Source organism: Neopelma chrysocephalum, unplaced genomic scaffold (assembly GCF_003984885.1).
Source record: "Neopelma chrysocephalum unplaced genomic scaffold, ASM398488v2 Primary Assembly neopelma1_147, whole genome shotgun sequence".
NCBI lineage: Eukaryota > Metazoa > Chordata > Aves > Passeriformes > Pipridae > Neopelma > Neopelma chrysocephalum.
Genome location: NW_020897809.1, coordinates 5,315,083 through 5,328,713, shown reverse-complemented (window position 1 = coordinate 5,328,713; position 13,631 = coordinate 5,315,083). Strand labels below are relative to the sequence as shown.

At 43.8% G+C, this 13,631-nt stretch overlaps 2 protein-coding genes across 5 annotated transcripts in view; one reads left to right on the top strand and one right to left on the bottom strand.

Annotated features, from left to right (window-relative positions):
• Positions 1–2,331: 2,331 nt before the first annotated feature.
• PDE12 (phosphodiesterase 12) lies at positions 2,332–6,987 on the bottom strand. The gene is made up of 3 exons (XM_027700387.1): positions 5,704–6,987; positions 4,651–4,729; positions 2,332–3,967 (listed from the first exon to the last, which is right to left on the bottom strand). The coding sequence occupies exons 1-3, from the start codon at positions 6,946–6,948 to the stop codon at positions 3,525–3,527; spliced, it is 1,767 nt and encodes a 588-aa protein (XP_027556188.1). The 5' UTR covers positions 6,949–6,987; the 3' UTR covers positions 2,332–3,524.
• A 147-nt stretch (positions 6,988–7,134) lies between these two features.
• DNAH12 (dynein axonemal heavy chain 12) overlaps positions 7,135–13,631 on the top strand; it is a 61,971-nt gene continuing 55,474 nt past the window's right edge. The window contains exons 1-9 of one of the 4 annotated variants that reach the window (XR_003536960.1): positions 7,135–7,281; positions 7,688–7,804; positions 8,143–8,244; positions 8,910–9,073; positions 9,288–9,378; positions 9,657–9,683; positions 10,622–10,811; positions 12,110–12,185; positions 13,061–13,219. Coding sequence is in view for 3 of the 4 variants with exons in the window: in XM_027700440.1 (XP_027556241.1) it covers positions 8,910–9,073; positions 9,288–9,378; positions 9,657–9,683; positions 10,622–10,811; positions 12,110–12,185; positions 13,061–13,219 (707 nt within the window). In the remaining variant the exon portion in view is untranslated. Of the gene's footprint in view, positions 7,282–7,687; positions 7,805–8,142; positions 8,245–8,909; positions 9,074–9,287; positions 9,379–9,656; positions 9,684–10,621; positions 10,812–12,109; positions 12,186–13,060; positions 13,220–13,631 lie in introns of those variants that run through there. The other 3 variants (XM_027700440.1, XM_027700441.1, XM_027700442.1) reach the window with 3 other exon arrangements.

Sequence of the window (13,631 nt, the reverse complement as noted above, 5' to 3'; positions counted from 1 at the left end):
ATGTGTAGGGGGAGCTAAGATGGGAGTTAAAGTCACCGTATGTGCAGTAGGAAGCACCATATGTTACCTTACACAGATGTAAACACAGCTTGGGAGCGTGGGGGCTCTGGGCCCAAGGTGTACCTAACAGTTGCTTTCACCCCAAAAACTCAGAGTTCTTTGGAATTGTGACTTTCCTAAGCTAGATCCTAGTACTGCCTTCTTATTCCAGAAAAGTCTGACTGGTTCCTGACATGTTGCTGCTATTGGCAGTGAGACTGCTGCTGTATTTTACTAATCAAACAGGGAATAAGGGGATTGGAGAGTCTGCAGGACCAGCTCACAGGGCTGGGTTTCCTCCTGAACACAGTCAAAGAGTATCTGCCATGTGCAAGGGCCATCGAATTCTACCGGGCCCATACGTGTTTGTCCCTCACCACTTGCTTCCTGCAGATTCCAGCTTCCCTGTGCACCCCTCCCTGTGGTCTGCAGGGAGACAGAGGCAGCAGCCCAAGTACCACCACAGGGAGCGGCAGGGAGCGGTAGGGAACCAGGCAAGTCTCTTCTCTGAGCAGCTCCATCTTCTGGTTCCAGGGACAAGCTACAGATTTTTAGTGGTTTGGCTTTGGAAAAGACAAAGTAACCCAGTCCTAAGGGATAGGTACTGAAAAAGGAGGAAAACAATGTTCTTTCAAGTTATAAGGGGTGCTCAGTTAAGCTATATAAGTAATATGATTTCATTTCCAAACTTCACAATTGCAACTTTACTATTCTAAGTGACTAAGACATTTCACTTGCCAGCCTACAAGCCTGCATTACTCAGTGGTTTGTTATTTTCCCCCTTTTTTTTTTTCAGAGCTGGCAATTTGTAAAAAGCCTCTGACTCAGCTGTAGTACAGTCATTTTCAGTGTTTTCCCTGGTGTTGATACTGAATTTTTTTCTTGAACAGACCTTCCAATTAATTTTTCTGCCCTTTAAGATGCCATATGCTTGCAAATGTTACATCTTCAGGTGTAAGCTTTCCCTCATTTACTAAATTAGTAAAAATTCTTTGCCCAGGTTTACAGCCTCCATTCTGTTTGCAAGATTTTCTCCTCACTTCTGTATCTTAAAGTTTAATTACGAATCACCAATACTTTTATTATCAACTTTGTGGTTTAGAAGAGTACAGACAGTACCTTCAACTCATATGCAAGACTGAATTACACTTTTTAAGGAAGAACAGAAACTAATCAAGGACCCACCCAAAGTATTTAGAATCCAATTTTACATGGTGAGTACTGTCTGCCACTCTTGCAATGATCTAACATCCTTTTTTATCCAAAGGCTTTTAGCTACCACTTGGCTTAACTAGAACTCTGGCTTAGTAAAAATTGGAATCTTAGGGTTTACATATAAGTCTGGCAAAGCTGTTGGAATAAATGAGCTCCCTTTCATCGAAGTCTTGGGTTATGTTTTGTGCTGGATCTGCTTAAGCAGGTGAAAGTCTTGATTCAAGCCTTGATCACCTATTCCCACCTCCAAACCTGTATCTTGTTCTTTGGCCACAAAAGGCTTTATGGTGAATCAGCTCAGGATATAATGCCCCACTAAAATGGTAATACAAGAGAATTAAAGCCCTGTATTTTTACCTGGGTCACTTCCCTTTTTTAGTTTGGTGTGGCACAAGCAAGAAGCCAGAATTCACAGGAGGTAGAGCAGGGTCAGTTAAAAGAGTTTAGGATGAGAGGAGGAGGGAAGGTTAACTGCTTATGTTGCTGGAAAAAGCTGCTTGCACAGGACATTTACATGAGCTCTTTAGTAACACAGGCTTCTGCACTTGCAGAGTAGTGGAATTTGTCAGTTGGCCTTTACCTGTGTGCAGAGTTGCTTACAAAACACTGGACAGTTCATGAGATTTGTCTATTCACCTCATACTGTTTGAGACATGGTTGGAGATCTATGGGCCTGCATCTTTTTAGCCTTTTAAGACCTCTGAAGCTCAATCTGCTTTACTAGTGCCGTTGTTTATCAGCATCGATGTGTTAGCTGCCCAGACACTACAGTAGCAAAAACCAGTAGTAATTTTATTGGAAATAACGTAGAAAAGGCTGAAGAGCAGATGCAAAGCACACCCTTCACAGCATAGCCAGTACTGTGGCAAGAGGCAGCACTAACAACCCTCAGCAATGTGCTACTTGAAAGGGGCTGCCTGATTTTAGTAGTCTGTGAACAGCTGGAGGAATCCCAGTTACAACCTACAGTCCACCAGAATGCAGTGGAGGTGAGCAGTTGTGAAAGTAGAGGGTACACAGCTTTTATCAACCCAGAGGAGCTTTTGACAGAAAAAAACAGTAAGAAAAAAAAACCAGTGAGAGACAATTGACATAGGGAGCTTTATTAGGTGAAAGAGGAAGATCTAGTGAAATCGTTTCCAAATGCCCTTTGTTTCTTACGTACTAATGATGCAAAGCAAGAAGCCTGTTAAATGATTCAACCCTCTCCACAAATTCAATGAAGGTATGGATAAATACATTTCCTCACATCCAAATTATCTCCTACAAAATAAGGAAAACTAGGCTATTTCTAGAAGGAAAAAATGCAGGTAATAACACTTAAAAATTCAGGCTGTCTTTGTATGCAAGAGAGGAGCAAAATAGAACCATTGTGTTACAGGTTTGCAAGTCACTTGTGTTTCTTTTTCAAGATTTAGGCACAGACAGCTAGTGCACCACACTAACTCCTCTGGAAACAGACGACAGTGATGAAAAGCTCCCTCCCATCCAAAGCTGGTTGTTCTAAACTCTGGTATTTCTTTTCTTGCCAATGACTCAAAACAACAGAACAAAGAGATGTTCCAAGTAGATGCCACCTCTACATGTAGTCCAGTTTCACTAGGTGCTAATGTTACCCTCAGTACCCACGTTACATGGGCAAGCAAAATGCTTCCATATCAATTATAAACTTGAATTTAACATGGTTGATTGTTGTCAGAAAGTCTATTCACTGAAAATTAAGAACACATTTTCAGAAGGTATTAGGTACAAGTACATTTGTTCATGCCATTTACTAAAAAGTTGGGATACAGTAATGGTAAGTAAACAAGACAATTTCTGAACTTATTTTTTTAAAATTATCATTTTTTAAAAATTACAGTGAGGTTGAATCAACTAAATCCATTTGGGTTGGGGTTCTGTGTGTGGTTCTGAATTAAACAGGGTTCAATTTGTACACTGTATTACAAATCAGATTAAATTTCTATGTTGTTTATAAAATAATTCTTAATCCTTTAGAAACACCAATAAAAAGGTATATGATAATCCAATTTTCAAAACCGTGTCTTAAATATATTTTTTCCATTAGCATATAAAAAAGGGGACACTTATGATGCAAATATTCTGAACGGTGTGATAATATTTGGTAGAACCGTTAAACACATGAACTTTTCAGTAATAGTTTTAGCTTTCCTTTTAGTAGCATACAAGTCAGGGTGTAACCTCAGTTCCCCAGCAATACACTAAATTTCTGGTTTGGAAACCCTCAAAAGCACCATGCCAGAGCTGCTCTATTTCCACTTTAAGTCACATATTAGTGCTATATGATCAGAAGGATGTGAAACACTTGGCAAAGCCTGGTGAGTTGTTACTTCTTCATGAGTTGGCAATGGAATGACTTGTTCAACCTCTAGAGCGTTTTTGTCAATGAAAATGTAGTCCAGGCATCCGTGAAACCCACCAACATAGTTTGTATAAGCAGGTTCTCCACAAGCACTCAGCAGTTTGAAAGGGTGGCTCAGAGCCATACTGCACCTTTCTTCTTCCCCATTGGAGACCCAGTCCTCGTGATCTTCTGCAATGACACCACTGCTGATAAAGCTGTAAGTTCCTGATGATGGTGTGCTATTAAAATCTCCACAGAATATGACTGGGATACTGGGATACAGGTCACATGCGACGTGCTTGATGTGGGACAAGGCTACAGCAATTTGGATGAGCCGGATGTTCCCACCTAAATAGAAAAAAGTATTATTTGAAATACTGCACAACTGCATTGGAGCAATTTTCCAAGTTGCTCATTGAAGCATATATCAGTTATAGCTCTGAAACAGCAATCTTACATTTTAGAATAGTTTCCACAAATAAAGAAGCCTTTGAAGTTTGTGACTATGAAAGTTTTTGAGAGGCAGACAATGCTTTAATTTAAACTTGGACACGAAAGGACTCTGAACCTTAAACATCCATATTACAGCAGCTTTCCATTTCACAGCAACCATCCTAATAATGTTCCCAAAAGAAAACTTAAAGGAGGAGAATGTCTTCTAAAAGCTTCTGTAGCCCAATCTGGTTGCCCTCCTGGCAGTACCCCAGTAGAGCCCCTTCAGGTACAACAGGACTGGGAAGCCACGAGCACACACAAAGCCATCTCTGTTTTATGATCTGCTCTTTGGGTGAATTGTGTGTAACATGACTTGCCTTGCTTTCAGCTGTATTCTGTTGACTCCCAGGCAGATTAGGAAAATAAATACATAAACAGACTTAGGAGCCTGGCTTGATTCATCTAAAGAAGTAAGGCAGGAAACCCTCAGTTCCAAAGAAGCTGCAAAAGAACGGTGGGAAATCTATCTTCCCAAGGAAGGGGAAAAACTCCTAAAAAACCCAGTTATCCTACATGCGGGAACATGCCAAAATTACCTTTGGGGTGCCAGTATAGGTGGGTATTTGCTACACAAAGCTTCCTGGAAGGATCAGTTGTAGACTGAAGAACCGAAACCTTTGAGAGAAAAAACAGTCTTTGGTGAGTCTTAAACTGAGAGATTATATTTTAAAAAACAGCTTTTGCCTTTATGACAATCCAGTTACTCATAACAAATGAACTCAACTTAGGACCTGTACTTTTCATTAAACTTCTATATAAAGTCTCAGTATCAATCAAAATATTACCACTACATACAGGTATTTGATGAATATGCTTTTGACTGTGTCTGGTTTGGCCATATTTTTTCATAAGATGTTGTTAATGCTGTACCATTCTTAACTACTTATAAGTTCTATTCACCAATTCTATCTGCAACAGAACTGGACCTAAACCTTTGGTTTTAGCAAGCAAACTGTAGCATTGCAGAGTTGTTAAACTGAATTTAAATTTAGAGGTGATTTCAGTTATCACAGAAATCCTGTTAGTCCTACTCAGTCCATGAGTACAAAACTTTTACCACTGAATGCTTCCGAAGTTCCTGACACAGACCTGTATCTTATATTTGTACTTGCACAATGGTTCTGCTGGAAGAGCCACTGGCATCAGGAAGCTCACAAACACATCCAACCTTAATTCTCTCCCTACTGTCACTTTTTAAAGTGGCAATTCACTTCTTTAAAATTGGTTTATAATAAAGTCTTAAAAAATACATATTCTGACGTACGAGAGTAAGTAGTGAAAAACTTGACAGCCAATATCACTAACCAGGAGTCACTACCTGGCCCAGAACCTCAACAGCTGTCTTCATTTTCAAAGAAAATAATACTGCCTTTTTTTTTACCAAATTTTGGTAATTCCATATATCCAGTTCAGCAAAGTCTCAATGTTTTGTTCTCATTTGCTCTATGCATTACCCCAGAGAACACACCATAGTTCCAATGTTTCAGATTGTTAATCCCTCACCTCCCTTCTCCTGTGGTTTGAGTCTTAACAAACCTGGCCAGAGGAGAAAGAGGAAAGAAAGGAAGAAGGCCTGTCAAAGGTGGTACCTGCAGCACAGACGACCTCTGCAGCACCTTCTCCTGCACCAGGGGGTACTTGGCCAGCTGATCGCACAGCTCCTTGTGCAGCGGCTCCGAGAGCAGGGCTTCGCTAAAGGCGATGTCGTGCTGGCTGAGGAGGCTGAACTTGTCCCTGCGATAGAAGGTGGCCAGGCCTTCGTGCTGCTTCTCCTTAATCTTGAACAGCCCTTCGAGTCCAAAAGCATCCAGGGCCGGGGCCAAGCTGTCCACGAAGACAGACTTATCCACCTCTTGCAGGCAGATGAGGTCGGCGCTGTATCCCGCCAGCTCCTTCTTGAGCAGGTTCTGGCGGTAGTCGATCTCCAGAGCGTAGGGAGCGCAGTAGGGGTAGAGCACGGTGCGGGAGAACTCCGTCTGGGCGTAGGTGTCGGCCAGGATGTTGTAGGACACGGCACGGACCGAGCCCTGCCCGCAGATCTTCTTGGTGTAGAGGTGCCGGTTGTCGAAAGTGCAGGCGCCGGGCCCGGCCTCCACGGGGCCGCTGCTCTCCACTTCCCGTGCGAGCCCGTAGCGCTGCTCCCCGTCCCCGGGCGTGCAGCGCAGCTTCAGCCGCAGCCCCACCAGCGCGTTGGACGGCGTGAACACGCGCTCGCCCTCCGCCGCCTCCACCCAGGCCTCGGCCGGCGCGTCCCCGCCGCCCGCGGGGCGCTGCTCGCGGTACCAGCGGAACAGGCAGTGCTGCGGGGCCGCGAACTCGGCGCTCACCTTGGGGCACACGGGGAAGCCGGCGAGCAGCGAGCGCGGCAGGCGCAGCTCGGTGAGCGCGGGCGGGTTGCGCTCCACGCGGTACCGCGCGGCGCCGATGTGCAGCACGGCCCCGTCCTGCCAGGCGGCCGCGTTCGGCACCTCCTCGGCCACCGCCGCGCCGTCGCGGGAGAACAACCGCACGGCCGGCGCCGCCGCCGCCTCCCCGTCCTCCGCGCCCTCCTCCGCCCGCGCCTTCTTGCTCTTCTTGCCCGCCTTGCCGTGGCCCTTGGCGGCGTTGGTGGCGATCCGCGCCAGCGCCCGCCCCAGCGGCTCCCCCTGGTCGCGCTGCATGTGCCGGGCGCTGCCGTCGGGCAGCACGAACCGCAGGCTCAGTTTGGGCTCGGACGGCACGCAGCGCACTACGGCGCGCTCCATGGCGACGGCGGCTCCACCGCCGCCGCCGGGCGGGGGCACGGCGGGGGAGCCGCGGAGGCTCCGGAGGGCGGAGCGGAGCCGGCGCCACATGGACCCGGCGGCGCTGCGGCTTCCGCGGGGCGCGGCCGGAACCGCTGCGCGGGGGCGGGACCCACCGTCACGGCGCGCGCAGCGGGGCGGGGCCGGGCGGGAGGGGGGGGCCGTGAGGGCGGTGCTGCTTCCCGGGGCCGCAGCGCGGTGCCAGCCCAGCGGTGTCCGAGCAGGGGTGTCCGCCCAACGGTGCCAGCCCAGCGGTGCCCGCTCGCTCCGGGGCCCCGCGCCGCCCTGCCCGCCATTAACCCGCCGGCACGGTGTGAGGGAGGCCGCCCGCAGAACCGCCGGGTTGCGCTCCCTCAGCAGCGAAGTCCCCTTCACGGCCAACAGGTGTCCGAGACGGGGGCGGCTCTCCCTCGTAACGCCCCGGTGCAAACTTATAAATCCTTTAACATCAAGGGTTTTGGGTTGTTTCCTGTTTGCGAGGAAACACTTCGTGTCTAGTTTGGCGCCTCAAGCTCAATAGTCCCGGGCTGTGAAAGCCCGTGCTGGGAGGGTGCCCGGAACTTTGGAAAATGGACCTCACGTTCCCTCCCGCTGCTCCCCCAATCGCTGCGCGCGGGGTTCTGCCCACACAGACGCAAAATTAGGGGTTTAAAGACTCTTTGTCAAATATGGGCAAGTGGGTAGAAAATCTCTGGGATTTCTTCACATTTCCATTTATAGTTCTACAAAAAGCAGAAGCTTAGCAACAGCCACCTGATGCCTGAGGGTATTAATACTTTTACTTTCCCAGGCATTCGTGCTGTGATCTGGAACACAGAGGTTTTTATCTCCGTGGTGCAGGCAGGGACCGGAGCACAGGGACTCGCCGACTCGCTCGGGCTGTGTCCGGCAGACCGGGACAGCCGAGGTAAGGCTTTTCCAAGTCTCTGCTTCTGTTTTTTGGTGGTTTTTTTTTTAATCACGAGAGGGATTGATCTCCTCGGCCAGGGAGAGCCCCTCCCGGCCCGGCCCTGCCGCCCGCCCTCGGCTCCGGGGTAACCGCGCTGTTGTCCCGAGCCGGGGCCCAGGGAGAGCTGAGGGCGGCGGGGACCCCTCCGTGGGGCAGGGACAGCTTTGTGTCTTTTGGTGCGTCCACCACCGCCCGTTTTAGTGCGTTTCGAGGACATACTGCTGATTTAGGAGGTGGCTTTGGCTTTCTGCTCCCCTGTTGAACTGCGGTTCTGAGTTTGTGCATCGTGTTTCCAGGGGAACCGGACTGTCAGTCTTTTGGGATAGCCATACTCAGCCGCTTAAGCCGCTGTAGAAGGGTGGTCTTTTAGTTGAACCCGAGCCCAGTGGTACAACAAGGTTTGCTTTTTTATCTTTATTTCCTGGTGTTTTTTTTTATTTTATACAAGGTGATTATCAAACTTTGGTTTCCAAGTACCTTTAACCGTGTAAACCCAATTATCTGCTTCACACCTTCACCCCACCCCCAGACTAGGATTCTTATTTCAAATCTACACCTGTCTCCACTTCCCTGTTGCACAGCCCAACTACCCACTGGTCTTAACCAAATTTCCTACCTTCTTGACTTGACTCCTGTATCCACCCTCAGAACAGAAAATGTGCCTCCATCAGGTAGGGCCAGCCTGGGGCAGTCTGATGGGGGTTTAACCGGCCCCTTTCCTGGTGTCTTCTGTGTGCTGTACAGCTGATAAATAAGTACTGTCAGAGATTTGTACTAGAACTTTTCAATTGTATGCAATGTACTAATCTGGAGTTAATAAAACTGTAACATGTTTTTTTAGTACCTCAGGCTTTGTATGTGTGCACTTGTGTTGAACTTTGCCATCTGAGACTATACACCACTTTTCTGTTTTCTGAGAGCTAAACTATCATACCTAGACAGTGGAAATCCCTGAGTTGACGTAATTTTATATCTCATGTGCATTCAACTTAATATAGGCATCTGTTAAACCGCTTTCTGGACAGGACTGTATTGTAGAATCTTGGTTGTGTTATGGTTTTAGATGGAGCACTCAGATGAAGAACCTCCCAAGAAACGGACTTTGAGAACTTTGTTTCGTCCCACTGTTTTACCTTCGTCAGTCACAACCGATCTGCCACCATTACAGAAAAAACTGTTGACATACCGAAGGAGCCATGAGCAGCAAGAGATGATTGATCAGATACTGTGAGTTTCGTGTAATTCAAGATGTTGAAATTCAAATGAGACATTGCACATTTGACACCTGAAAAATAATAATGGTGTTTGTTTAATATAATTATAGCGAGATTTAGTGATCAAAGATCATCAAAACCCAGATTGCATTGATTAAAATATTAGGATTATTTCTAGTATGTTATTTGTAGTTTTTCTGCACTTCTGATTCTATGTTTTACTTTAGAATTGATCGAGCTCTAAAAGTCTGTGACGAAACCATGGAAGAAACATCTCACAGAGATCCTGCACCTCCTATTCCAGAACTGCCTTCCATTGTGAGAAAGTATTTCTTTAATATTTTAAGTGTCACCTATTTAGTTCTTTGTTATTGGGGCACTTATTTTACTTCTCAGAATTTATGTAAAGATACTTATCTCAATCCTTAGTAGTTCATAAACATATTTATATACACAGGTAGTCCCATTGAAATGACACCTATATACCTACAGAATAAAGTCTCTGTTTAGGAATAATATTTGTTATATTTTATATTTCTGATATTTTTCTTTATATGTTTTGAATACATAACAATTTTCTGTTGCTTTTTGTACAGGTGCACAATGAGAAAGACCAACAAAGAGTGAGTTAAATTCCTTCATCTGCTTTTTTTTGGAGTAGGAGAGTGAATGATCTCTATTCAGAGGGGTTGAGCATGTTATATGGAATCAATGGTGATTAAACAGGAAAAGGTAGTCGTGGTGGGGAAAAGAGGAATGGGAGCAAAATAGGAGTCTTGTCTTGTGGTCCAGTAGAAGAAAAGTATTTTTCTGTTACAGAAAGCATGTCTATCAGTAATTAATTTAGCCTTAGTTGAAGGACATCACTTAAGAAAAAAAATCTAACAGGCTACAGGATTATTTCAGTTGAGGTCATAGGTTGTACCTTAGCCTGTGCAAAAACCAGTCTTTGACATCGTTCCCCTGATTTGAGGAGCAGACACTAATCCTAAAATTTGTGCATAGCTTTTAAAGTAAGACTTAGTCTCTGAGAGCAACTGGAAACCCAAATCAGTATTGAAATATTTATATTAAGTAGCTTAAGGTAACACCAGTTTTTCCTAGCTTATGTTAGATAAACTCATTCTGTAGATGTAGAGATTCAGATCCCTTTTTTTAATAACAAAACTGTCAATCAAAAGCATAAATACCTATTTCTTTGGCCAAGACCCACTCCCCTTGGGGGGGTTGTTTGTCCACACTGTTTTGCCAGATAAAGGTTTGTCCAAAGAACAATAACCTTAACCTTGAACTGCTTTATTGTCAGCCATAAACTTCAGCAGAGAACCAAGGAAAATGCCATACTAACAAGTACAATATTTTGTATTTAAACATTGAGACAGAGAGACCATTTTACCAGCCACAGAGTAGATTTCAGTGCATTAGTCAGTGAATACTGAAAAGATTAAAGTGGCCCGCCCTTATGGATACAAAGCTGTGACTAAAAAAGACTTTTGTCAAGCCTAACACAAAAATATTTACACAGCCAATGATTAGACCTCTGACAATATTGTCCTTTCAGGCCGATTACCTCTTCATGAAGCAACGTGTGCAGAGCAATCCGGTGGTTCCCATCCAGCAGCAGTGGCTCAGGTCCATGCTCGCCTTGGTGCCACAGTCGCTTATGGAGGGCAAAGATAGAGAGCTGCTCACTCAAGAGCTTTTAGGGGAGATAGTCAGGGATTATGAAAAGAGCATGAAAAGATGCGTGTGTAAGTACCACAAATTACTCAGTACTTATATTAATGTTAGTATATATATTACAAGCTGTTCCATATTCTCTCACTGAAAATATTTTTGCTAGTTTGTTCTTTCAGCCAGGCACGATCTTTGTAATTAACTACTGATTTATCCTTCTCTGCCTCATCAACTGTGTGTTGGCTGTAAAGTTTAAGGCAGAACTTGCTTATTTTATTCAGACCAGGAAAAAGTTAACCAGCTGAAGGTACAGTTCAAGAAAAGACAGGAAGCTGTAGACTTCATGTCAGAAGGGTTGAGTGCCGATGACATTATTTCATTAAGTCTTTAACCTGTTTAGTTAATTTGCTGCAAGAATGTATCGCTGTTTGCTGCTAAAGAAAGTAGAAACTTTTAATGTACTAGTGATTCTTTCTCCCTCTTCAGGAACAGAAGCTTTTCGTAAGCTGTTCATTCACAAACACATCCATGAGTTTTCTGATGGTAGTTTTGATGCATGAGGAAGCTTGCAATAAAAACCTGCAAAGATAATTACTATTTTCAGATATCACTCATACAACTTGAGTTTTAAAACCTTTTAGAAAGATTAATGAACTGGAATTTTAAAAGTGTTTTCCCTTGAAATCATGTATTAATTTCTTTTTTTTTATTTACATTTATAGTATCCAAAGTCTAAAATTGAGCCAAATTTTGTCAACATTTTAGTGGATAGTGATATATTTAAAAATGCGGATTAAAAAATATGTAATTTATCATGGGACTAACTTCTTTGTTATGTCGTCAGTGGGGTATAGTATCTTACTGTAATTTTGTTTAAAAAAGTTGCCATAAATTCTTGCAGTCATGGAATATCTCAGTTTGGAAGAGGCCCATAAGGATCAGAGTCTAACTCTGTGCTCCTTGCAGGACTACCTGAAACTAAACCATACAACTAAGAGCACTGTCCAGATGCTCCTTGAACATCATGGTGCCATGACCACTTCCTGGGGAGTCTGATCCCCTACTGACCATCCCTCAGCAAAGAAAGTGCTTAAGAAAGTATTTAATAATTTAAACGCGAATCTGTCTGAAAACCTTCATGAACAGGGGACAGAACTGGAGTTATGCCACCTGAATCTGTACAGACATTTAGCAGAAGGAATGATTTTGAGTTACCTTAGGGTGAATGTGTTTTGAAGACTAGGGTGACACAGTTACCTCTTCATCCTCCTGTGTGCTTGGCTCAACCTGGAGAAAGACCAAAGAAGTGCAGTGCCTGTTGAATATGACATCATTTTCTTCTAAGGTTCATGTATTTATTTTTTTTTCTTAGTGCGAAGAGCTCTTATTAAACCAGATGTAGAAGGACTTGAACAGGAAGAGGAGGCACCTTTGCCTTTGTTACCCCTGTGAGTGGACTAAGCTAGCAAATAACCCACTGGAAAAACACACTGAGTTGCATGAGGGAAGTTCTTGTTGAGCTGCATGGACAGAGTTATGGCACAATATTAATTCTGGAGTCCCTTAATGTGGCAAATTTTCTATCTGAACAGGATCTTGTGTTTCAACATCTCTTATTTGAATGGTCCACAAAGTTTTAGCACTGGTAGTGTTTTATTACTGTTGTTACAGTTACATAGAGCAGCACTAATGACTGCAAATGAAACTTCTGGCTCCGAGTGCCCAGACGCTAAAGTGAGATTGCAGCTGCCTCTGGAATGGTGTGTGTGTGTACAGGGCAGTTCTGTGGCAGACAGCAGCATTGTACTGTGCTTTGACATGCTGAAACTGCATGTAATGCCAAGGGCTCGTGTGACTTTGGTGTTATGAGATGAAACCTTGAGACTGAAGGCAAACCTATTATGCTCTGCCAAAACAGAAGAGGAATTCAGGTAGACAGTGTAAATACCTGAATTGTACAATTTTTCTGGAGCATCAGAATGTGTGCTCTCAAAGTATTGATGATAAAGGCTTCCTGATTGCAGGTGGTGAAGTTAGGAATTTATATCTACAGAACTTCTGGAAGAGCAAGTGATCTGAAAATCATGGCTAGGCTTTGCGAAATACCATGAGGATAAAACACATTTGATCAGACAATACCTTTATAACTTCCACCGTGTCATAGTGAGGATGTGTGTGTGACATTTAAGTAACTATTCATGTTAGGGAATAAGCTTTTTAATACTACTTTTTATATATAAGAATATTTTATTCAAGTATTGCTTGAGCTCTTAATTTTTGTTTGTTTATTTGTTTTGGTTGGGTTTTGGTGGTTTTTTTTCAGAGGCCTGGATTTTTCTAGTTCATGGCATAAGAGCTTTATCAAAGCAAAAAATCAAATCCTTTCCACCTTGCACACCGTCCACCCCACAATGAAAACTCTACTGGATTTAGGTTACGCAGCATTCTCTTCCTTCCTTGTAGTGGATTTCTCTAGTTCCAGGTAAAGTCTGTTCTGCTGAATTATTAACCCATATAGGTTTTTGAAACTGGCAAAGACAAATTTGTTCAATTCTATTATTTATCACAGGGGAGTTTATATAACAAATTTCTTTGTATCATTTAATGTACTTTGAGTAAGTTACTTTGTATTATGACACATCACTTTTCTTCTTTCTGTTACATGTTTTATTGGTGCTTAAGTTGCTGGTAGTATCAGCCCTTTAGATTTATATTTTGCCTTTGATTCTGTAAAGGTCTCCTCATTATTTACTTATTCCTAATGCTGTGATCCCCAGAGAAGTCTGTTTAAAGTAGCAATTTAAAAAATCAGCTTCTCATAGTAGTATTATCATGTGTAGGCAATTCTGTGTTAACCCTGAAGATCAGATTTCTTCCTGGTTTTCATCAGTTGG